The 27,440-nt window shown below is 39.7% G+C and overlaps 1 protein-coding gene across 1 annotated transcript in view; it reads right to left on the bottom strand.

Annotated features, from left to right (window-relative positions):
• Positions 1 to 8,939: 8,939 nt before the first annotated feature.
• Positions 8,940 to 27,440, bottom strand: part of LOC148009105 (protein AUXIN SIGNALING F-BOX 2-like) — a 35,931-nt gene continuing 17,430 nt past the window's right edge. The window contains exon 4 of the mRNA XM_087673814.1: positions 8,940 to 10,139. Within this exon, the coding sequence (XP_087529940.1) occupies positions 9,405 to 10,139 (735 nt within the window). The 3' untranslated portion in view covers positions 8,940 to 9,404. The remainder of the gene's footprint in view (positions 10,140 to 27,440) is intronic.

The raw sequence follows: 27,440 nt of genomic DNA, 5'->3' as shown, positions 1-27,440 counted from the left end.
ATTCATTGATAGCAACAATGTTGGTAGTAGTGACATTTTCTTTCTTTGTAGCCCATTGGAATTTGCTTGTGTGTTTACAACTTCACTTCTAGAACATTATTTTTCTTCTCCACTTGCTTCTAGAATGTTCTTGTGTCTTTGCAACTCCACTTCTAAAATGTTATTGTCATTCTCCAAGGCTCCTTTTAATGATGCATTATCCTCCTCCACTGATGATTTTCTCTGCACCTTCTCTACCATCACTTATTCCTTGTGCTAGACATTATATTTGTATTGTTTCAATTCTTCTTCTAACTTAAGCACGTTTTTTTCTTGGTCATGCAAAGCTTTTTGAAATTCATTAAAAGAACCCTTGTGATGACCACAATAAGAAACATTTGGCTACAAGGAACCCTCAATCCAAAGATCGATATTTTTCTTTCCCTTTGAACAATATTGGGAAGCTATTTTGTTGCAGCTAGGCTATGCTTAATATAAGGGGCCTTTGTCATAGCATACTCCTCATCCAAACTAATATGCAAATCCACTTTCCTTTTACAATTACTTATGTTCCAAAGCGATTCCATTAGGAAATATAAGATAGAAGAGGAACTTATGTAGATTGGTTTTCTTAGTGTAATATTGATCTAGAAGGACAAAAGGGCAAGAGAGAATGGGAAATACTTAGATGAACATATAATATGGCTGAGCTTAAGCAATGGAAAAGACTACTTTCGCGGGAAAAAGAGGAGTTAATTTTTGGGATCAAAATTAGCATGCCCTACTAATGTGGCACTTGGGAGAAGTAGTGGGGCATAAAGTAGCTATGCAACTACCTCTTCAAGGTCCCATGTATCACATGTGTGGATCTTAGAAAAGGTAAATTGATTTAGAGGCATTTTAGTGCAAAATAAAGTGGTTATGCAACTACTTCTGGAGAGTCCCATGTATCACATGTCTGGATTTTGGAGAATGTAGATTGATTTAGAGGCATTGTAGTGCAAAATAAATTATAAAAAATAGGTATTTGGACTTGAAATATGATTATGTACCTTTGAAATAACTAAATCCTTTTTCTATGAAAATTTTTTAATTGTCTTTTTTTTTTGTTGGGGGGGGGGGGGGGGGAAGAAGAATAAATATGACTTACTGATGCATTACTTTTAGAAGAGTGGTGGATTCCATCTTGGAAGATAAAAAGGGTTAGGGTTGTTACTTTTGTCATGTAATGATGACCATACTCAAATGACTAATCTAAGTTTAAGGTTTTCTAGTCCATTCCTTACAATGCCCTTTTGGAATCCATATTTTCCCTAATGGTTTATAGAAAAATGTTTTCAAAAAAAAAGTATTTAGTATCATACCTAAATCCTTATTTAGTATTTTGTCATATCGATATAATCATATGGAAGCTTCAAAATGAACCAAATCAAAAAGAATGAGTACCAATATAAAATAGGTTCAATTTTGACATTGGGAAGTCCATTTAGTAATTTATGCAATAGTTTAACAATATGCAAATTTTAATGACTATAATAGCATGCATGTACATAGACAATGCATGCATATACGTGTCCACATATGCACCAGTGAGCACATGCCCCACAAACATGCACACAAAACATATATGCATATACGTGCACACATGCACACATATGTACAAAAATCTTGCATGTATGTTTGCATGCACATATGCACATTAACAAACACAAACATATATACATGTGTACATGTGCATAGAATTTAATGCTTTACACATGAGCATCTATATACATGTGAGATATGAATGCATACATTTGTGTGCATACACTTTCAACCTTGTTGAGTTTATAGTGAAACCATATGAAACTAAATAGAAAAACTAAATATATTTCACCACAAATGTTGATAATATAAATTTTTCTATTCTAAAGCATAATCATTATGATAGAATGTCATACCTATGACATATTGTGATTTAAATGTTCTAATCGAATTTAACATATATGTTATACATTCTTCAAACTTTTTTCTTAAATTAACGTTCAACTCACATATGACAAAGCTTTTGAGATCCTCAAATCTTATATAAAAACTATTGGAATTTAAATTTTAACAATACAATGTAATATCTAAACATTTTGTTGAGGGCTTCAAATCACAAAAACTATTCCTTGATATTTTTGTATTCATTGTATCGTGATTTCATATTGATGTTAATGTCAACATAATGTATGATATTATTGATCCATTTTCAAGACCAAAAGATTTAATCTCTCTGATTATGTACATGTCACCTAAAATAATTGCAGATCTTTAATATATTATGGATTTTAAAAGTAAACAAATAAGTTTTTGACCATCACTCTCCTCCAAATAGGATTGATCTTTCTAGATGATACACCATCTATACAATGAATCCAAAAGTTTTAATCTATGTGATTATGTACATGTCACCTAAAAGTAAGTGCAAATTCTTAATATATTATGGAATATAAAAGTAAACAAATAAGTTTTTGACCATCACTCTCCTTCAAATAGGATTGATATTTCTAGATGATACACCATCTACACAATGAATCAAAAGTACTTTTAGTGCTATCTAATATTATAATAAATCTATATTGGCTTAGTTATGTTAATATTGAAACCATCAATTCACATAAAAGTAGGTACATATTCATCACATTATGAACTTGTTTTCTTTCCTTCTCTTCCTTGTATATGTATGTATGTATATATATTTATTTATTTATTTATTTATTTATTTATTTATTTATTTATTTATTTATTTATTTATTTATTTCGATGTGCGTGCGTGTGCCGTGTGTGTGTGTGTGTGTGTGTGTGTGTGTGTGTGTGTGTGTGTGTTTCCTCTTTCTCATTTACCTCTCATCCTCCATAGCCCATCCCCCTCATTCCCTCTCTCTACTCCCTCTATTGCCCTCCACCTCACTACTCTCCATCATCACTATGCATGCATTCTTCCACCCTCATCAGAACCCTACTATCACCATCTTTAGCCCCTCTAATGCTACAAATATCACCACCCTAGTGGTGTGTCATACAGTCAACTTACTATCCTATTGCTCTAGGTTTTCGACAAATGAACATGATCTTTTTCAGGCCTAAATACATCTTTTTGTCCAAACATCTCTAACTTTTAATTAGGAATTCTAGATTTAGAGACCATCCCCCTTGTCCTCTAGTTGCAATGTCAATGACTTTGTCTTTTTAATAATGCTCTACACTTTAATTGCAAGCATAGATATGAATAAGTAAATAAGGAGCCTTTCTTAGTTATTTTATAATTGGACAACATGTTAAAAAAACACCTAAATGAACCAATACAATTGGTCAAAATCAACACACATCCATTCACTCACATTTTTGTTGTAATTAAAGCAATGCACCTCATGGGTGGGATTGCCATTTTCTTAAGTTAGTCACATCAGTGGCTCTCTATTCTTCACTCACAATGGCACCCTTTCTTAAGGTTGAGAACAAAACTCCAATGCAAATCAATGGCATTTTCATGGTTCTCCATCAACAGCATTAATGGATCCTTAGTCAATGATGGCCTCCTTAATGGCACTTGAGATTATGTTTCCCATCATTGTGATAGTCACTCCCTTGCTTATGAGAAAATTTATCTTCATTGTGATCATCACTCTACTACACATTAGTGATCCCATTAGTGATCATCAATCCATATGAGTCTCCAACCATTAGTTGTTTCACTAGTCGTTCAAATGATTGTTTGAGTTTTGTGGATGGTGTATGGTATGCTTAGATATTTCTCTCCTTTACATTCTTACATGGGATCTAGGTGATTATTTCTCTTGCATATCATGAGGCCATGAATTGCATATATCATAAGGTCATGTTGAGGACTTTTGTTGGATTTAACACATTAATGCACACAATGATTTTTTTGTCAGTGTTGTGGTTTGTTATGATACACTAGACTCTTACAAAGCCTTACTAAAGCTATAGGGGCATTACTAATATCTTTCTTTTATGTGCATTATTTGGTTTTAATCTAAAGATCAATAATATAAAGTTGGAAGCACAAAACACATGATCTACTCAATTGGTTACCATATTTGCATCTTCTTACTTTATTTGATGGAATTAAACTATGGAGATATGTTAGAGAAGAGACAATGTTGATGAGAAGAATAACAAAATGTTACATTCTTTTCAAGTTTGTTCAATATCTTACATGATGAATAGCTGAATGTCAAGGTTGATGATTTTTCTTAAGTGGTTATTTATGGGCCTCGCTTTTCCTCAATGCTATGAAAACTAAAGGTTTTTGAACTAAAGGAACATGATTAGTGGGGTCATGTGTCTATTCAAGGTTGGTTTGTGATTTTAAAAGAATGTTAAATGATATATACTTAGCTAGAAAGTTTCTATTTTTTCTCATTATTTCAAGGTCTCAAGGATGCTCCTCTACCAAGTGTGGGGATCTATTGACTACTAGATTCGATTGATAAGTGCATGATTTTTTTCTTATTTTGGTGTAAAATGTATTCTGAGCTTGACAAGTGTACTAAATTATGTGTTTTAAACAAATATAGAAATCCTTATTAGGTTTCTTGGAGTACTGAGTGCTTACTATGTTTATTTTTTGTGTATTAGTTCATTTTACCCTTATAGTGGATCGGTTTAAGTTTTATACTTAGCTACACAGTTTCTATTTTTCCTCATTATTTCAAGGTCTCAAGGATGCTCCTCTACCAAGTGTGGGGATGTATTGACTACTTAATATGATTGAGGCATTTTTTTTTCTTGTTTTGGTGTAAAATGTATTTTGAGCTTGACAAGTGTACTAAATTATGTGTTTTGAGCAAATAGGGAAATACTTATTAGGTTTCTTGGAGTACTAAGTGCTTACTATGTGTATCTTTCGTGTATTAGCTCATTTTACCCTTACATGATACTATTCTAATTGGTCATATATTTGTTATGATAGCCTCTAATAAGTTTTAGTATGTTCTCATGAGAAGTAGTTTACAATTCATGTTTATTTCTCTCTCTATGTTAAGTGGTTTAAAGGTTTCATACAGATTTTAAGTCTATCTTGTGGTTTCATCAAGCTCTTGTAAAGGCGCTTCATTAAGCTCAAGCTCGCTTATGAATATGGAGTATTTTGTGAGGGTTGATGTTTCATTGTGCAAACAAGAGTGTGAAAAACATCTTCTCCTACCAAGGAACTCCACAATAATAGGTTCTCTCACTCATTCTTTTTCAAGGCAACACAATGTGACAAGGGCTTCTTGACGTTGTTCAAGACATGCTATTGTGTCATGCTAGGGTCATGTTGGGTGTATTAAGGACAACATAGCACAATAAAGACCATTCAACATCATTGGGAACTCCATATTCTATGTTAGCAAAGGACCCGCACAACACAATGTGCATTCCTAGACACCATTCGAAACCCCTAATTGTGTTATGTTAGCTTGGCCCATCCTTTCAGTACATGAGAGCAACACAACATAACATGGTGTTCTCTACATTGTTTGGGACCTCTAATTGTAGTGTATTGGCTTGGTCCACAACTTATATGTATGGGACCAAGACAACGTGATATGGAGTCATCAACACTATTGGAAATCCTAGTCACATTATGTTGGCTCAATTCACAATTTAGGTACATAGGATCAACACATTGTGATATGGGTTCTCTGACATTATTAGAAACCTTATTGTGTTAGCTCAATCCATGCTTTAAGCACAAGGAAGCTTCGATCTACAATTTAGGCATATGGGACCAACACAATGCAATATGAGGTCATCAACACTATCAAGAATCCAAATCACATTATGTTTGCTCAATTGATAGGCTAAGTGCATGTTACCAACAGAATTCAATATGAGGTCCTCCGCACCATCAAGAACCCTAGTCACACTTTGTTGGCTCAATCTAAGATTTAGGTGGCCAAGACCAATACACTTTGTCGTTGGCACCATCAAGAACCCTAATCATAGTGTGTTGGCTCAATCCAAGATTTAGGTGGCCAAGACCAACACAACTTGATATGCAATCATTGACATAATTGAGAACCCCTAATCATGTTGTACAAGCTCGATCCATAGTTTAGGTATATGGGACAAACCCAATGCAATATGGGAGCCCTGACACTTTTAAGAACCACTAATCATATTGTATTAGCTCAATCCACGATTTAGGCTCGCACATCAACTCAAGTCCAATAAAATGCAATGTGGGATCCATAGCACCATTTTCAATCATCGTGTGGGTTTAGGACTAGTACAAGGCCACCATTGGCCACCATCATGAACCCTCTATTTCATTGTGTTGGGATCATGTTTGATTCATTGATTCACTCACTTTTATTGGTTTTTGTAGATGGCACACACAAAGCAAATTGCCAACTTGACATTAGCAAGGGATTCACAAGCATAAAGGCTCAACATCCAATAAGAGCATGCCAACGTTGCAATCTATGTAGCGGAGACAATAGAATCAACATAATTGCTTTCAAAGGGAACCTAAGAGAATCCATAACCATGTTGAGGCTATGATTCTAAAGCTCCCATCGACTAGAGTGGTTTACAAAAAGTGTAAACAATGACCTTGACTTTTCATGGAAGGCTTCAATTTTAGGATGCTTGCTGAAGGTCATAAACATATCTCTATTGCAACTAGCTCCTTTACATATGTATCTTTTATAGCAAATAATCACTCATTATGTTTCTCTAGAACTATCAATGTATATCTAGTAAAATATCACATTATCCACAACTCTATATCCATCAAAATGTTTGTCATGAAAGACTAGATGGAGTCTCTAAGTCACACTTAAACACATCAATATTCAAAGCAACCAAATGCAAAGCTAGGGTATTTTGTAGATTCACAAGACCTATACATCCTCATCTACCTACATACTTGTATTACCACTAATCTCCAAGCCATCAACAATCTCCTTCCGCACATCAACAAACCCTACATCCTCATAACCCATCATGTCTAATCTCTCATGACTCATACCGTGTGCAACCTCATCCAATCTATATAAAAGCAAACCTCCTCATCTACACAAAGAGCATCATCAATATTTGAAACTTCTATATGAGCAATTGTATCTTTTCCACGTCCAATGCAAAGCTAAGGCTCACATTGCAATCATGCTCCATTTACACATGTTCAATAATGTGTGGAACTATCCATACCGTCCATTCAATTTTCCTTTGCATTAGTTTGTCAACCTAACAAAGAACTCATGTATGTTGTATATTGTTTTTTCAGGGAGGTCTCAAACCTCCAAAAGACCTCATGAACCTAATACATCACCAGAACCTAATTTAACATTCAAAAGTCCCTTCCGTTGTATTTCCCTCTTAACAGCCAAAACACACAGAGAGAAAAACAAAGAGGCAGACGGGGGGGGGGGGGGGGGGGGGGGGGGGGGGGGGGTGAAGAGCAGAAAGCAAAGAGGAAAAACAGCCAAAAAGACAAAAGGGAGATGTGAAAAAGAAGAGCGGGAAAAATAGAGAAGATAGGAGGAGGTGGAGGAGGTTGAAACACTCCCAGATTAAGACATATCATAAAATTCCAAGTTTTGAACCAATCTTGAGAGAAATGAAGAGCCAATTGGAAAAGAGAGGGAGGGCGAAAATTAAGAGCAAAACATAAGAGAGAAAAAAGGCAAAAGCATCTCTCAGGATCTCATCTCAAAAATACACTAACAAAGCTAGCGTTGAAAACAATTCGCTATAGCAATAATCCTCAAGAAAAATGCGACAAAAAGCAATAATGCTCTTCTTGTAAAGTTCGTCTTCCAAACATAGCTTTCCGTTCATCTTCAACAATCTCATACAATTCAATATGCTGAATGACTGCGATTCACTTCTCAACATTCTCTTCCAAACTACAATACAAATTTCTGATATATGTTTTTCCATCTTTATGGAATAACAGCGGTACACCTAAAACCTCTGTTTCATCAAGTTCTAACTACACGTGTTCCCGGAAACACTCCTACATTTTGGTAGCATATGCATCATCTTGTAAGCCTTGCCATGTGAAAGCAACTTTTACTTCATTATCCCTATCGTCTTCATCAAATAGCAATCCTACCGTGCAAAATTAGCCTTAACGGGACAACCAAGAGCCCTGATCCTGCAACCATTTTTCCATGCTTGCAACCCATGTTTTGCCCCTCTTGGACCTCTAACACTCTGAAACACATCCACAAATCGCTCTCTGCTTCACAGGTCATCCGGAACAAACATAAAGAAAATGCAGGGAATACTTCCAAATCGGAAATACTGAAAACTCAAGGCACTTACAGACACGCCTCAATAGGAGCACTAAATGAATGCCAGGAGCAAAAGCAAGATGAAATACACTAGATGCATGCTTCCAGTGCTCAATTCCTAAAATGAAGAGCCTAGGAACTTCCAAAGAGAATTCCAAAGAGTGCACTCACACTACCTAACGTAAGCTCTAATAATCAACTTCCACAACTCCCGCCGAGGCCTCTATTGACACCTCTAGAGAATCCAAGATAACACCAAAGTCCTGAGAAATATGGCACATATCGCACTAATCGTCGAGACTAGATACGGACATAATCCACTATCAACTCCTATCACAACTTGCCGCCATTGTATCTCAAAAGCCTTATATACAATCTCTAGCTCTCGAATCACAAACACAGTCATATGCGCATTTAGCTATCAAAATTCCAAAAAGAAATATGGAGATGAATACCAAAAACTCGTCTTTTATAATGCAAACATCCATCTTCTCAAGTTGTAGCCCTCCATAGCACATACAATTATATTCGCAAGCTTCTCAAAAGGCTCAATCCTTTTAAGCAGAGGCTCATATCTTTTTAAGCACTTCATAAGGTCAGAGGTTACACAGCTTCCAATTAACCACTGCCAGGTTCAAACGAAGACTTAGTAATCAATAAAAAACCCACTTGTACAAGTGCGAATCTGAAAATTGAATAACCTACTTGAGAAGGCAAAGTTGTATGAACAGAATATACTGTGAGGCACCAATTATCTTGGGTGAAGTACCCAGAAAAAGAAGTGCTCGGACAACTGAAATGAAATAATGAAACAGCACGACAAAGCTTTCACTGTTCCTCCGACTTTAACAACCAAAGGAAAAAAGCTTGCGCCTGTCCACCTTTTCATTCACCCCTTGTGACATCCACTCTGATTGCTGTTGAACCTGACTCGGGTAGCCCTAGGGACCTTCAGACATGAAAAAAACTTAATCCTATGTTTGTCCACTTTTACTAACAGAGCAAATACCTCATTACCTTCATTCTCTAGAAGGCAACACCAACCTGAAGGCTTTATCTGCTCATCCATGAAGAGATGGATAGCAGGCCAAGGCATGTCTTGTTTGAAAATTACAGATAACCATAAAAGGCCTGTTTTGGAAGATCTTGTCAAAGTATTGCGACAAAGGGAGGTAAATCCTTTCGAGGGCCAACAACAGACCTATAGACATAGAGACTCTTAACTGCTTTTTCTCTCTCACCTCCTTCGATCCACTCTACAACTAACCAGGGTTTCTGCTGAGCCAAGAAAGTGCATCCTTGCACCGTGACTTTGCAATTTGACATCCACAGAGATCTCATAAATTCATAACGATGTAGACCAGACAATAAAGCCGCATCTCCAAATGGGCTGTCTCTGATTTCAAGTTTCGCTAAACTTGTACATCCATGCAGTACACACTGCATGCCTTCATCACTTCCTCCAGAAAAAGCTACTGACAGCCTTTCAAGCTTGCCTCCAAATGATCCTATGTACTCAAACACTCTGTCAGTAAGCATGCCAGAAAGGGCGAGTCGACGTAAATTTCTGCAATTCCTTACAATAGCTCCAAAGCCTTCGTCCATTGGCTGATTTGTTTTACAGTCAGGTGCTTGTGGATCCAATGTAGCCAGCCGAAAGCTCTCCAGCATAGGGCAGTTCCTGGCCATGGTTGCCACAGCATCATTTGTCATCTGCCCACAGAAGTACAGGATAGAAATAAGTTTTGGGCAGCCCTCAGCAATAGACACAAGCCCCTCTTCAGACACACCTTGTCCTCGTCCCGGATAAACTCGCAGATCCCTTAATTCTTTGCACGTTGCAGCAAAGGCCTTAAGACCTCCATCCTCAACAGAATCTAAAATCTGCAGCAATTTATTGTCATCAGGCATTGATAAGTGCAGACAGATTTCTCTGAAAAAAAATAAAGAAGTAAAGACACATTATTGACAACCTTGACTCTTCAATCCAATCCAGGCTATCTATGTTGCTAAAGGCCAGGCTGTCTAACTGAAATAATCCATCAGTTGCACAAGTCTCACAATACAATGGAAGCTTCCTTGTTCTTGCACCCATTAACAAAGTTTCCAATCTATGATGTTCACATTGGCTACGCACAGACTACGAGTTCATAACAAAAAACGAATTCTCCTTTTAAATACCCAGAGAGCAACAATAGAATGCAAGGAAATCCAAAAACACAACACCAATACAATTCTGCCTCCTAGCCAAATTTGCTAACAACTGTGATCTCTTTGGGTGGCTATGGCTCTGAATAAGAACTTTTTCTAATGAGTTCCTATCACCTAGAGGTCGATTCTAACATGTCTAATTCTCAGAACAATGGTTTCCACTGGGTACATTATAAACTGAACTTGCAAGATTTCACCCTTTTTCTCGTGGCAAGCTGTAACCCACCTACACATGTCAGTATAGGCCACAATACTTCCGAAGAAAGCTACACACACAAGTGATTGTGAAAGAAGACCTTGTGACAAGGTAGCAGCCTGGACAGCCATGCTGCAACAGACGCAAGCAGTGAAACCCACAAGTGTGTGGCAGGACAAGTGGAGCAACCAGATAAGCAGTATCAGACAGGAGGGCCAGCCAACCTACAGGTCAGACTGCCACATCATCATGCAGCAGGCATTGCAAACGGCAGGGCTGCTCGAATGCCTTCCAAGCATCCCCCACACTTACAAGTACATACACACGCGTGCACAGAGGAGCCACCTTGCATAGCCGTGTCACGTGCTCAACTGGTCATTACAGTCCACCTTGTCGCCTTTCCCCGAACCACTCACCTCTTACCCCTACAAAATTGGAAACCCTCCCCACTCACATCACACTTTATACAGCCAAGCCAAACACACTGAAAGTTCTCTCTCTCTCTCTCTCTCTCTCTCTCTCTCTCTAGGTAATTGTATTAACTACGAAAAAAGTACAAGCTTACATGGTTACAAGATACATGAGGGCTCTAGGCCATCATGCATAGTCTGAGACATCACAGTCAAGGTACAAAGGAAGCAGAGTGACTAAAGGGGGGCAGAAGAAACTGCAGTGTGCCAAGTACGCAAATCCTGTCGAGGAAGAATATCTGTTAACTCAATCAAATCGAGTTGCCAATGAAGAAGTCCTTTCAAGTGGGCTATATGACTCTGCACACCTGATGAAGCATCAAATATGAATGCATTCCTCATGGTCCATATATACCAATAACCCCAAAAGCGTAAGAAAGGAAAGAGCACTTTCATATCAGCCTGCACAGGGTCCACAAACTTGGAATGTCCAAGGATCCACTCCTTTGGACACATCAATAGCCCAAGCACTCGGAACCTACAGAAGTGTAAGAAAGGAAAAAGCACATTCATATCAGCCTGCACAGGGTCCACAAATTTGGAATGTCCAAGGATCCACTCCTTTGGACACATCCATAGCCCAAGCACTCGGAACCTATTGGCTGAAAGAGCTCTCTCTCTCTCTCTCTCTCTCTCTCTCTCTCTCTCTCTCTCTCTCTCTCTCTCTCGCTTTGTGTGCGCGTAATGAGTAATTTATATTTTATCAAATGACTACAAAAGTACCAAATGACCATAAGAGAACAAAAAGTCAAATGATTAAAAGAGTACAAAAAGTCATGGCAAAGCAGTTCCAAAAAGTGTCATATGCCAAGGGACCAAGTCCTTCCTAGAAAGGAGATCAATGTGTTTAACGTTCAACTGCGAATGTAAGAGACATTCCAACTTAGCAAGCTCCCCCGTCTCTCTCTCTCTCTTTTTACACACGTGTGTGTGTGTCCATATATATGTATGTACACACACACACACACACACACACACACACACATATACACATAAATGTATGTATGTACATACACAAACACACAAATTGTGTGTGTGCACACACGCGTAAACCTCATAATGATCACCATTTCTCTCCAAGCCTCAAGCAATGTTAGTACAATAGTGACGTGCGCACTATGTATAGAGCCAAGCCAGACTGAAATTTGGAGTTCAAGCTAGAGTCAAAAGCCTTTCTATACAGGCAAGCCAAGCACACAAGCTGAAGTTCAAGATGCTGCTCAAGTGCAACCACCTTTTGGCATTCCGCCAAGTGTGTGAACTAACACTCAACAATTTTTATTGAAACTTGTTGTGAATTCCTCTTTCCATCTACTTTTGTGCTTCGGAGCTATAGTTTACCAACATTATTGCTATCACTATTCCTTGTAAAATGCTATTAGTTATGAGCTTCCTCTCTTTCACCATTCATTGTAACATGGTGTGAATTGTCCAAATGAAGACATGTGATGCTTGAGGTTGAGGTTGTGTTGCCTTATGCTAAGCTTTGACGTTCCTATGTTTTGGACAGGGTAAGGCTGCTAGCTAGCTGCAATACAGTTTTAGTACTTTGCGCACAGTGACCAGCAGGTTGAGACACTAGAATTAAAGACAGGCATTAGCGCAAAATTATCATGCATTTAAGCCTAATTACAAACAGCCCCAAAAAGATTTATTTACAAAAAAGGCACCATCTTCACTCGATACGACAAATGCCCAAAAACCCCAATAGAAGGAAGTGGAAAACAGCCCCAATAACATTTTTCATAGTCTTCACTCAATAGGACAAACACCCAAAAATCCCCAACAAAATGGCATGTTGCGGGCACCCATCCAATCCCTCTCCTTTTGATCATTATCATTCTGGATCACTCATCTCTCTCTCATAACTCTCTCATCTGATCTGCCATCTCTCTCCTACAACCCACATTCCTAGAGGTGTTCCCACCCTACTATTACCCAGCATGGTGCCAACTACTAGTCGTTGCAGCCCTACCTATAGGTCATCAAGCTCAATTCCAACCAAAGAGTGAGTAGAAGTAGTTTTCTCTCATAAGATCATGTAAAGATGTATGTGCACACATGCATCACTTGCTATGCAACAAAAACAATTGATTTCTTTACAAGATGAGAATAGAAGGAAAATTTTTTATTTCTTCGTCGATGAACAACAATACACTGTATGGCTTGCTTCTTATTCTTGAAATGAAAGAAAAGCTCCAAGAGGAGAGGGTGTAATGAATTTATAGGTCTACTACCCTGTAAATTACCAACAAAAGAAGTGGAAATATGGAGGTATTTGATGATAAGGAGTGGAGGAACTTTAAGAAGAAAAACATCTCAAGTTGTGCGTTAAAGTCATTATTAGAGCAGACCCTTCACAAATCAATGGATTCCAAATTTTTATTGCTTCTTCCCCACACCAAAGGCCTTTTAGAAGGCCAATTCGGCAGCATGGATGATCCATGTGAAGAATCAGTATTGCATATGGAGAAAACATACATACAAGCAATACTCATCCCTTGAAAACTTACTCTCCTTTAGAGCTATACGACCTTGGCAAGATTGAAAATGTCCAAGCTTCAAGGAAAGTTCGAACCTCAATGACATGGGCAATGTTAGGAGGGTCACAATCCAATACAACATTTTGTAACCATAAGTCGAAGCACATTTCAAACGTCCAGATAATAGGAAGCAACTAAAGTACTAAAGAATTAGAATTTCTATACACAACTCAAGATATAAAATTGATTGGTTGTCTAAAAAAGAAAGTGTGTGTCATTGCACGTTCATGAATTTACTAAGTGATCTTGAAAGACAAATTTAGCCCTAAATCTGATATTGGTTGATTGGCCTCTTGAATCTCCCTGAAATTCAACTACTGGAAGTCAAGTCCTAAGCCCTCAATTCTAAGAACGCATCCCAAGGCGGCTATCAAAACCCTTGTTCCTATTGTAAATGAGGGTTTACAATAAACAGATATTGACTGAAATATTTTTCTCTAATGGCTCAAACTACTAAAAATACTAAGATAACTTGAGAGATCGCTAGGGGATGACAAAGAATGTTATAGAGAGAGAAATTTCAAGGTTTCATCGCAAGGAAAACTTAAAAAATCTATTAAAACAGCCATGGAAGGTGTCACCTACAGCTTAGGACTAACAAAAATATTGGTGCCCTCTCCTGTTTGCTATGATCTACACTAGGAAGGACCTTGGGCTCTGCTAGAGGGCTCCAAATTGTTGTCACATGTTGTAGGACTAATCCTTAGTGGCTGCAAATCACATCAGTAGTTCCTTCTTTCTCTCTAATAATCTCCTTCTGTCACACAATTGTTGGAACAAACTTCCACCAACCTCAAAAAACGTTTTTTTCACTTGCATGGGCAAGTTTTGCCAAGTGGCAACCTTCTTATTCCATTTTTTAGTATTATCTAACTTATTAAATTATTTTTAAAATATTAATTTTAAAAAACAATTTAATAATTATTCTATTGCTCAAAAAATTAATTCCACCAACCAATAATTAAATTAGCTAGACTAATTCATCTTCCAAGTATCCCTGAGCAATTATTGACTCTTAGACCAACATTAATTAATTAATTGATTAATTAATGCATAGTCTCTAATGTCACCACTGACATTAGTTGCCTAGGCTAAAATCTAACACTAGGTAGCACCTAGTACATGTCAAGTCTAACTTATTACAACTTGTGCCTTTGACACTCGCAGCATGCTTAGGGTCCTTGTCTTTTACTATGAAATGATTGCCCCTTGCACATATATTTAATATCTTAATCAAATGTCATTAGTAAGATTATAGCATTGTGCCAAAAGAAAAGCATACTGCACTTAAATTTTCATGGGGCATCATAGTCACAACATTAGCCATTGTTGTCTAACCATGCCACATGCCCTGAACCTTGCTGAAAATTTTCAATGAGCATAAACATCAAGTAATAGTGAGAATTAGAAACCCATCGAATGCATCCATAACTCATGTTTCTCAACTATTCTGACTCCACAACCATAATAAAGCAAATTCTCAAAGTAAACCAGGGCTAAAACTGTCAATGGCATTTACTAGCATACTGTTGTCCATGGAACCAACTGTAAACAATTGAATACGGATCATAATCTAATCATAAACTGATCACTTGTTGATCTGATAACTGATCACAAACTACAGCAACTTGTGTTATCGTTGTGTGGCCATTTGCAGCAAACATGAACTCCAAAGAAAGTGGAAGAGACCGTCAAAGACATCACCAATGCCATAGGTGGCTAGCATTTGAAACTAATTATGCGAAAATGCAGCATTTTCAACAAATATGACATCCCTACTACTGACTAAAACTTTCTTTGTGCATGGGTCATACAAGCATTTTACAACCTTGTCATCAAGCTTCCCACAAAGCTCTTTCGAAACATGTACATAAGCTATTCAACTAAACACCCAAAAGTAGTCAACCTTGGGTTTCTTGCCATGCCATGCTTCAAATGAGGTGATCGTCTTTAGCATCTTATTGGATGCACGATTCAACACGTGATTTACACACTGAAGGCCTTCTAACCAAAATTTATGAGACAACCCCTTGCCTTGGAGCATACAATGAGTCATCTCCATAAGAGTATGATTCTTCCTTTCAACAACACCATTCTACTAAGGAGTCATTCTAACAATGGCGATGTGTAATGCCATGATCAAGCAAATATGTCTCAAAAGCACGAGATGTATACTCCTCCCCTCTATCGGTGCAAAGTGTTTGCACTTTCAAGCCAGATTCAACCTCAAGCTTTGCAACAAGATGTTTAAAATGCATAAACACATCAGATTTTGCTTTCAGCCCATACACCCATGTATACCGAGAGTAGTCATCAATAAATGTAACAAAGTAAAGATGACCTCCAAGCGTACGTGTCCTCATGGAAACACAAACATTAGAGTGAATCAACTGCAATTTTCGGACAACACACATTGCACCATCCTTTTAAAGGCAAATCTGTGCATCTTTCCAAAAGTACATCCCTCGCATGCATGAGAAGGTGAAGTCTCCAGTAGAGGCAATCGAACTTTGAAGAGTCATTGAACTTCCAAAACTCATATGTCCATAGCAAGCATGCCATAGCTTCGCATTCTGCATAGCAGGTGATAGATTAGTGATTGCCAAAGCATCATGAATCATAGTTATCCAACAAAAACAAACCCTTATATAGGTTCCCAGATAGCATGAGTGTATAATCCATCTCCTTGTCTCTAACAATGCATTGGTCATCCTCAAAGATAACCTCAAAGCCATGCTTGTTAAAAGCAAAGATAGACAAGTTCTTTGTAATGCACGGACAAATAAGACATCTAGAAGCATGAAGTCAAAACCATTTGAAACAATAATACTAACTATCCCAATGCCACAAACATCATAACTATTGTTGTTCGTGCATGTAACACGCTTCCCAACAAGGATTGTATGCAAAGAGGGAAAAAAGCTTCCTAGAAGTGATGTGCTTTAAAGCTCTACTATCAAAATACCATGTTTGTTGTGTTTCAGCAACATTAAATGTTGAATCAGTCATTAAAGAATCATAACAGCAAGTCAGAAATGCATAATCCTCCTCCACAAAATTTGTTAAGGCATCACCATCAGTAGATTTGCTGGCTGATGTTTCTTAAACAACCAAACTGGAGTCCTTTTTCTTCTCTTTGGCTAATCTCTTATTGCATTCATCAATATAGTGACTTGGCTTCTTGCAATAATGACATTTCCCCTTCTTTTTAGACTTTTCTATGTCTTGGTTATTTGATGGCTGCCCCACATCACCCTTTTGCAATTTTTTTTGCATTTTGCTTGACTTTTCCTTTGCCTTTGAACTTAGAAAGCATAGCCACATCTCCTAAACACAATGCAACATTCTTCCAAGTCTGTTCCTCTTGCAACAAGAGATTTTCCAACTCCACAAATGTAAGGGGCTACTATCCCCTTCCCCCCAAAGAAAACATCAAAGAGGTGTGAAAACAAGGATACGACCTTGGAAGAGAGTTCAATGTGATGTTTACCAATTCAACATCCTGCATGATTTCATCCACATTAAGCAACTACTCACGCAAATCAAGTATGTGAGTAAGGTGATCTCTCATGCTATCACCCTCATCCATGCTCACATTGGCCAACTCTCTACAAAGATAAGATATTCTGGCCTCATTATGTGCTGCATAAATACGCTTAAGTACATCCCATGCTGATTTTGAGGTCTTACACCATTGGATGTGTGGAACGATCGATCTTTTCACTGACAAGGCAATCAAAGAAAGTGCATGTGCATCATTTGAGTCCCATCTCCTCTAATCCTCAATAGGAGGGAAAGGAGGGACAGCAGCACCAACAGCCTGTCCTCTAGCGTTACGTTGAGGTATATGAGGTGCAAGACCTCCTTGTTGCAAATCACCTGTAACATAGTCCCACAAGTCATTCACTACAAGAAGCTTACAAACCATAAAACTCCACAACAGATAGATCCATCAAGTTTGTCCTCCTGAGTGAAGACACCAAGGATATTGCTCTAGTCATTAGTCCCTTGATATGCAATGTTGTCAATAATGGACAAAAATCTGCAGCTAAATACTTCTCTGCTGAAGTATAGACTGTGCTCCTCACAGTACCGAGAATCCCCTTGGGATTACGCAACCAGTACCAAACTGTCGCACAAATGCCAAAGTGTGACCAATTTGACCCAAATCACCACTCTGCCAAGAAATAACAGCAATGCACTATTGTACCACACCAAACCCATAATGTGTGCCCTCAAAAGTACAAATAACAACTTAATGCCGATTCTTAACGAAATTTACTGAATTTCCCAAAATTTTATGCTCAATCTAACTATAACAACAATTAAAAGCTATTGTACCACTTTTTTGTTGCTTTGAATGCATGTTAAGCAAAAGCCTCAAATTCCTTCACAAAATTTCAAAAAAATTAAAGAAATTTGTACCTTACAACTTGAATTTTTGCACTAATGTCACCTCGAGGTACATACAAATGTCGATGAAATCATGCAATAGCAATGTTTCCAATGAAGATCTTCACATGGGATTGCAAATCGAGCAAAAGCCCCAAAATTTTGGACATGAATCTCAAAGAAATTGCAAAGTTTCTTCAAATTGGTTTTCAATTTGAACTCCAAGAGTGAAAATTGACAAAAGCCCCAAATTTTGAATGGCACAAGCTGCAATTCGAAAAAAGATGGCCAAGATGGATGGAAAGTTGCAAAAATTTCAAAAAAAACCCAAACCTGAAAAGTAGGGATTCTACACTTTTTAGGGTTTGCAAAAAATCGTAGACATGGCTGAGAATATGGCGGGCAAAGGTGAGAAAATGAGGGCAAAGCTGAGAATAGCAGCAGCTCCTCCAAAACAGTAGCTCCTCTGGCTGCATGCAAGCTGCATACAAGAATGTGTGTAGGACTGCGTGTAGAGCTGTGCACAAGCTAAAAATAGCAGCATCTCATCCTTCTCTTCCTCAGGTAGAGAGGAAGCTGACAGCAACAAGACCTTAGGCGAGGCCGCGCCGACTAATAGTGGCTGAACTGAATTAGCGCATAGAACCTTGCTCTGATAACAAGGGTTGTAAATGTCAAAGTGAAGCAATGCAGAAGCGAATGACCATGACAAAGAGTGAATAGAGAGAGGAGAGAGAGAGAGAGAGAAAGAGATAGTGAAACGTAGAAAATCTGCAATGAAGAATGCTGTATAAGAATGCAGAATTATACACGGGTGCAGAGAAAAATATCTACGTATGTCTCCACCTCCAAGATCTCGATCTCTGTCAACCGCGAGAGCAATCTACGCAATCAGCAGGCTAAAATCTGTTAGAAATAATGTGACAAGACTGCTAGAAACTCAGCCTTTTAAAGGCTGAAAATAATACCCCGAAAATAACCTGAAATAATCAAGTCGGCTGCATTAAATGCAACAGCGGACTGTCTGACTACTGCCACTTGGCAGCCTACCACGTGGCACTATTGACGTGGCCAAAGGAAATGACTCTCAACACCCCCTCTCAGATCTTGGGCAAGGAATCGGATGGAGGGATTTGGAAAGTCGGTGAAGCAAAGCCTAGAGAAGTGCCTTCGTAAACAAATCTGCAAGATTGTCTTCAATCTTACACTATTCCGCATCAATGGTCGCATCCAAAAGCTTCTCCTTGATGAAGTGATACCGGATTTCTATGTGCTTTGTCCGAGCATGGAATACAAGATTTCGGGCCAAGACAATGCAACTCTCATTGTCGCATTGTAAGATAGTAGGACGAGTCTGGGGACAACCAAGCTCCTCCAACAACCGCCCAAGCCACACAGTCTCACGTGGTAGAAGACACAACCCGATACTGTGCCTCGGTCGAAGAAAGGGCTACCGTGGGCTGCTTCTTACTACTCCAAGAGATAGCACGAGCACCCAAGGTAAAACAATAATCTGAAGTAGACCCCCTTTGATCCACATCACTAGCCCAATCTGAATCACTCCAACCTGCAAGAACAAGATCAAAAGCACATGTACTTACTGGATAAGAAATCCTGAGGTCGAAAGTCCCCCTCAGAAACTGAAGTATCCTTTGAGCAGCCTACCAATGCACTTGCTGAAGGGCACTCATGAACCCAACCAAGAGACATACAGCAAAACATAGAACAACCCATGTGTTGAGGAGCCAAATCAATGATCCAATCAACTGACGGTAGCGGGTAGCATCCGCCAAAGGAGAATCTGCATGTGAAGTGGTCTTCCAGTTCGGATCCATAGGAGTAGAAATGGACCGACAATCCTCCATCTCAAAAGTCACCAAGAGTTGTACATATCTCTGCTGAGAGATGAAAATCCCCCTCTGAGACTGATAAATCTCGTGGCCCAAAAAGAAATGGAAAAGTCCTAAATCCGTCATCTTGAACTTCTAATGTGGGTCTGCTTTCGTCTCTTCGACCTTCTGGGCATGATCACCTGTAACAATCAAGTCATCAACATACAAAACAAACAACACACAACCACCCTCGAAAGTGTACACATAAAGCTACGGATCGGCCCTAGAGCGCCAATATCTCAACTTGGTCTGGAGAAACGAATCAATCTTCTCATTCCAAGCACACAAAACCTGCTTCAGGCCATATAAGGCCTTCTTCAACCTGTAAACCTTCCCATTCGAGGAACCAAAGCCAGGAGGTTGCTCTACATAGATCTCCTCCTTCAAACCACCATTCAAGAAGGCCGACTTTACATCCAACTGGAAGACGAGCCATCTCCTATGACCAACCAAGGCAAGAACAGCTCGAATAGTCGCCATGCGAGGGCAAAAGTATCATGGAAATCAACACCTGGGCGTTGTGCAAAACCTTTAGCAACAAGGTGAGCCTTGTGCTTGTCCAAAGAGCCATCACTATGGTACTTGGTCTTGAAGACCCATTTGACACCAATCACCTTCTTATGAGAGGGATGAGGCACAAGGGACCAACTGTCATTCCGCTAAATAGCCTCCAACTCGGCTTCCATCGCTTTCTGCCAATTATCAAATTGTAAAGCCTCCTTCATTGATGTAGGCTCTCTATCCTCCAAAACACGGGACATCAAACAATAGTTAGAGCAAATAAGCTCCATAGTATGTGCTTGGTGCCGCCGTGACCTCCACAGTCCATCCTGTGGTTGCCACTCCTCAGGGACCCCCTCGAATCCTGAATCTCGAAGTGTGTCATGGACCCAACAAGGAGGAGGCCAAATCTCGCCTCAGAGCTCTCCATCTGCTGAAGTTTCGGGAAGGTCCACCATCAACTGAGAACTAAGTGGTGAATCCAGTGCCTGGGTAGTAGGCTCCTCATCTGAAGAAGAGTCTTCAAGAGACATAGGCTCAAGAGGAACAGACGTTGGGGCCCAACTGTCACTGGATCTCCAAGTACAAAGTGATCCTCACCCCCCTCTGGGGCTCAAACCTCCACGAACCGAACATCACGGCTCGAGTAGATATCACGCTTAACAGGATCATACAATTGTAGCCTTGAGATTGCGAGCTATAGCCCACAAACACCTATCTTCTGTAAGCCGCTTCAAATTTTTCACGTTGTGTCTTCGAGATGTGAACACAAGCATCACACCCAAAAACCCTGAAATAAGACACATCGGGCTTTGATACAAAGTATGCCTCAAAAGGAGTCATACCAACAACAGCGGAAGTAGGGGAACGATTAAGGATGTGATCTGAAGTAGCCACAGCCTCAGCCCATAGACACTGATGTGTCTGACGATGATCCATCATAGTACGGGCCATCTCGATCACACTGCAATTCTTCCGCTCCAAAATGTCATTCTCCTTAGGGGTATTTGTATTAGCAAACTCTTGGTGTATGCCACAATCCCCATAAAACTGAGTAAACTCATTAGAAACAAATTCTCCACCCTTATCCGATCGTAAGGTCTTCAGCTTCCGACCCAATCGATTCTCCTCAAAGAGCAACCAATCCTCAAAGTTGGAGAAAGCCTTCGACTTCAACTTCAAGAAATAGACCCATGTCATCCTGCTGTAATCATCTACTATAAGCATGAAATACAAATTCCCTCGAAGGGATTCTGTCCTCATCAGTCCACAAAGATCGGTGGAAACAAGCTCCAAGGGTACGGAAGACCACCTCAAAGCCTTGCTGGAAACAACATCACGAGTCTGCTTCCCATGAATGAAGGATACACAAGGCTACTGACTCACCACAATATCTGGCAAACCTTGAACAAACTGGTTCTTAGACGCCTTCCAAAGGTATTCATAATGACGTGACCAAACCAAGCATGCCAAAGCTAGGACTATGTTTGAGAGGTAAAAAGAAGAGAAGTGAAGGCAAAAGAAGACCACAACTTATAGACTCCATTCTCCTCATAACCTAAAGAAAGAACTGCTCTCAATCCTCAATCTAGAATCTGAAAAGAATCCACATCAAATTTGACCCAGAGGCCGAGGATACAAATCTTGTGCATCAAGAGAAGATGATACCCCAACGCATGCACATAAAGTACCTCAAATGCATGGGTACCACCACGCCCATCTAAAATAAGATGCATGTTGCCCCGTCCCTGAATAGGAATAGACGAACTATCTCCAATAAGAATCTGACCATGAGAAGGCCGCAAATGAGTAACACCTGCTGAAGAAGGGGTCATGTGCCTAGAGGCACCATTGTCAACAATCCACTCCCAAGTAAATGGGGCAGTCAACGCAGCATCAAAAGCCAACATAGTCGAATCCTCAACCATCTCCAAATGGAGAAAAGCGGCTGATGAGGGAGCCGCCACCACTCCGGAACCCTTTGAAGATTTCTTCTTCTTCTCCTTCTCCTTCTTCTCCTTGTCGAGGCAATCCTTCTTCTAGTGACTTGTTTTGCCACAAATGTGACAAGTAGACTCCTTGTCTTTGTCCTTCTTAGATTTGTCTTTCTTCTTCTTCTTTTAGTCCTTCCCCTTCATCTGAGAGGATTGGCCAACCAAAGCTTCAAATTTCAAAGCATTCGTGCCTTTCAATTGCTCCTCTTGGTCCAAGACCATAGGAACCAACTCTTATTACCGAAGAGTCTCAAACCGCCTTGAAGCAATCAAGGCGAAATAAAAACCATTGGAGCAAGGCGGTAATTGTGAAAGGAGAGTTATCACCATGTCTTTAGAAGTGATCACTTTCCTCGCATTTTGAACTTGCATTTAAAGCTGCCTTAGCTTGTTGATATACTCCCGCATGGAGAATGACTTGTTGAAACTCATAGTCCTCATTTGCACTTCCAAAGACACAAGCTTCATGACGATCATCTGATTATACATCTAATCCAACTCCAACCATATCTCCCTAGCCACCGTCAAATGCTCTATATGAGAGATAACAGCTGTAGTACATGAGACATAAAAACGAGCAAATGTGTACATTGAGTTTATCCTAATGTGCCTAAGCCTTTGCCAACTCTGCCTTCACACTGAAAGAGAGTTTGGACTCATCGTGCCAACAAGGACGATTGATAACCTCCATAACAAGCTCCGCCATATCATAGGACTCCAATGTGGCAAGCATCAAAACCCGCCAAATACGGTAGTTCTTGCCATCGAGCTTTTGCTTTGAAGAAAGAGCCGGTAGGACGGGTTAAGGTTCACTCATCCCATTCCATCTTCACATGGCGAAGGCGATGAAAAGGTAAACTCTGCACTTGAAGGCCAAAAATGCAACCTTTTTTCTTCTCTAACACCAAAAAGCAACAACTTCAGCAAATCTTATCTTTTCTTGCACACCCATGCTCGCTTCAGCCTTGTTCTAATGCGCACCACACATGCTTGCACTTGAAACGCTAGAAATGCAGCCTTGTGTCGCGCTGAAAACTCCTCTTCAAATAAATCCACCCTAGGTCAATCCTTCAATGCTCTAATACCATGTCAAAGTGAAGCAATGCGGAAGCAAATGACTGTGACAAAGAGTGAACAGAGAGAAGAAAAAGAGAGAAAGAGACAATGAAACGCAGAAAATCTGCAATGAAGAATGTTGTATAAGAATGCAGAATTATACACAGGTGCAAAGAAAATATCTGCGTATGTCTCCACCTCGAGGATCTCGATCTCCATCAGCCTCGAGAGGAATCTTTCCAATATGTAGGCTGAAATCTATCAAAAACAATGTGACAAGACTGCTGGAAACTCAACCTTTTAAAGGCTGAAAATAATACCCCGAAAATAACCTGAAATAATCAGGTCTGCAGCCAACTGCAATCGAACTGTCCGACTGCTGCCACATGGCACTGCTGACGTGACCACAGGAAATGACTCTCAACAGTAAAATGACAGCTAGCTATGGAGGAGAGAAACGAGAGAACAATGAGAGTGTGCTGAAGCAAAAGAGTAGAGTGTAGTTGCTGAACTGAAAGAATGAGAATGAAAGGTACAAGATAGGTCTAAGATAGACCTAGCTCTAACTCCACTAGATAATTGACTCTAACTCTAAGAGTGGTGACACAACTTATAACTTTCATTGTGTTCACACTAAGAACTGAAAAAAAAACTAAAGACTAAAACATTGGGCACTACCCATAGAATTGGCAAATTCTGACATGTTTGTGCCTATATATTCGGCACCTCCCATTCATTCAGTACTCACCACTTCTTTTGTGAGACCATCATCTCTCTCTCGCCCCTCTCCTTCCACCATCATGTTGCTAGGCACCAATCTCCTTCCTATGTGTGGCTGCATTTATAGTAGCGAGCTTCACCTTCTCTATCGACATCATGATTCAAACACAAGTGACAGCTTCTAGAGCCCTTTCCCCTTTGTGTTTGGTGTTCTCCCCTACTGACCTCAACATCCACCTGCATGGCATCAAATCTCTTTCAGGCGACAGTTTGGTTGCCTTGGAGACCCACCTTTCACCTGGCATCTCCTATCTGACGTTAGCTTTCCAAGTTCAAACATTTACATTTTTGGTTCCTTGGCCCTCCCCTTCATTAGGCATCACACTTCCTACTTGCACTTCTATCATCAAAGATTATCTACATTTTCATTGTCAGTTTTTGGCTCTTTCTTTTGTTAGCAGATATGTCAGCTCATGTGTGAGTCTGTGCTTGATTTAGGGCTTAGATTATTTAGGATATTTTAGGCATTTTTAATGGTCTTCATATTGATCATATTTAGCATTTATTGCTGGCTGACCTGATCATATTGAGAGCATATTTTTGTTCTATTTATTTTGGCCCTTCCTTCTCAATCAATTAGTCACTCATCATCATAAATGTGGATCTTCTACTAGGGAGAGGAGCAAATGTCGATTCCCATAGCTAGTGACTCACCATTGTATGCGACTGTCTCGAGTTGAATATACGTATTTCATTTCCCGAGCACACATCTGAGTTCTCATATGTATTGTCTCCTTGATTGTTCCTTCTTTCCTTTCTCCTTTGTCTTGAGTTCAACAGTTCATTACAGCACATGTTTCTGCTTCCATTGTTGCATCCACTTCTAACATGGATTGTATTGTCTCATATGTATTGTCTCCTTCTCCTTGATTGTTCCTTCTTTCCTTTCTCCTTTGTCTTGAGTTCAACAGTTCATTACAGCACATGTTTCTGCTTCCATTGTTGCATCCATTTCTAACATGGTATCCCATTTAAGGTTCTATCCTCCTGTGTTTTCTTTGCTGATTTCAGTACTATTTTGACCATTGTTGATCAAGTGACTACTACTCCAACCAAGCAACCTATTTTTACTGCGTTCTTGCTGACGTCAGCATCCATACAACCTGCATCAGCCCCTCTACTGCCTGCATGTCTATTCCGGCCTATTGTTTTGGCATATTCACCCTTTTGCTTACATGGGTTGTGCCTATTTGCCCTTACTTCAATGTATTTCTAAAGAAGTCCTCCCTATAGTTACCTCCTGTCGGACATCTTCTGAAGTATGGACGAAGTTGCAGCTATTGTATGCAACACCTGCCCTCATAAGGGCAATCACTCTTTATGGACAGCTCCAACAAATTACATTCGAGGCCAAAGATACCGTCCAATCTTTTCTACTTTGTGTGACCCAAATCCAAGACCAACTTCGACAAATGCAATCTGCCCTTCCAAAGGCTCGCCTTATTGGACTTATACTCTCCAAACTCCCTTAGATGTTTGACAGAGTGGCGAGTGCTTTCAAGGCATAGACACCATCCACTCCTATTAGTTTTACACATATGGCCTCAATGCTACCTAAGCATGAGACCTCTTTGCGGTTACAAGGATGGCTTTCGTCATCTTCGAGAGGTTCCAATGAAGCTTTTGCAGCTTCAGAGAGGGATTTGAAAAAGAAGACCCAATGTTACCATTGTGGGAAGAAAGGTCATTTACAAAAGGACTTCAAAGAGTTAGCAGCTTCCAACGAGAAAAAGAAAAAGACGAAGTGGGATGCGAACTCCTCCGACAAGTCCTCATCTACCTCCGACTCTGATCCTCCGACCACAGCAAAGGCATTGGAACAAACACAAAGATATACTCTAATCTTCTCTATTTTCAAGTGCTAGCACGATCAACATCGACAACGAGTTTTCTCCAAGGCACCTTGCTGGTGGCTTGCGTACCCACTTGCTTGGGTATCCATGGTTCTACTTGGTGATTCTAGGTTGTATGGTCTATGATTCATTCTCACTGTACCATTGTATTGTATGGCAAAATTTAGGATCTTTTAGGCATTTTTTATGGTCTTCATATTGATCATATTTAGCATTTATTGCTGGCTGACCTAATCATATTGAGGACATATTTTTGTTCTATTTATTCAAGCTCTTTCTCCTCAGTCGATGAGTCAATAATCATCACACTTGTGGACCTTCTGCTAGGGAGAGGAGCCAGTGTCGGTGCCCAATGCCAATGACTCACCGTTGTATGCAACAGTATCATGTTGGATATATGGATTCCGCTTCCTGAGCGTACATTTAAGTTCTCATTTGTATTGTGTTCTTCAGTGTTTCTTCTTTCCTTTCTCTTTTGTCTTGAGTTCAGCAGTAGCAGTTTATTACATCACATGTTTATGCTTCCATTGCTCCATCCACTTCGTATATGTTCACCTCCGGTGTCACTCCCCAACAAGCAACATCAATCTTCAAGCCTGTGTTTGCAACTCATAGGCTCCTCACCCTTCAATGGCAGTCTTCCTGCTCCAAACATCACCAATTTTCATCCTTGCATTGTGGATTTAGAGGCTCCTCTTCGACGGCAATCTCCCCACTACAAGCAATACCTCATCATCCTTGAATTTGCAAACTTAAAGGCTGCTTGGGCAATCTCCCTACTCTTGGGCAGCCTTCATGATACGGCACTCTTGTATCAAATCCACTTCATTTATTCAATCCTTCATCATCTTGTTCATCTGAGTTTCTCTTCTCTTCTCAATGTTTGCCATACACACTCTATTTCTCCTTGCAAACCCTACTCTCTCTCCATTTGCTCTGTCATTTCTTGACACGGCAAGATGCAGACTTCAATAATCAGTGTGTGCAGAGATTCAGCTTCACGAGAGTGTGCTCAGCCTATGTGAAAACAGGGCAGCATGTGCAAACTGCAATGTGCTCAATGCTGAGTACTCAGCCCCACCCTCTCTCCCCCTAATCTCAGTTTTCCAAGTCAGCATGGTTTGAAAGCAAGGAAAAGAGTGGAAATTTGTCACTAAATTGCAAAAATTGAAGAACGGACAGCATACTATGAAGTGCAAATATTGTTCCCACACATGGAATGGTGGCCCCGCTCATATTCATGCCCACATATTGGGGTTGAAGGGATTGTTTATGATGGATCCACGTCGTCGACCCA

The sequence above is a fragment of the Lygodium microphyllum genome, unplaced genomic scaffold (assembly GCF_053477565.2).
Source record: "Lygodium microphyllum isolate KBCC unplaced genomic scaffold, Lygodium_microphyllum_v1.1.10 scaffold_40, whole genome shotgun sequence".
Lineage (NCBI taxonomy): Eukaryota > Viridiplantae > Streptophyta > Polypodiopsida > Schizaeales > Lygodiaceae > Lygodium > Lygodium microphyllum.
Note: the sequence above shows the minus strand (reverse complement) of the source record. Positions and strands in the feature narration are given on the sequence as shown.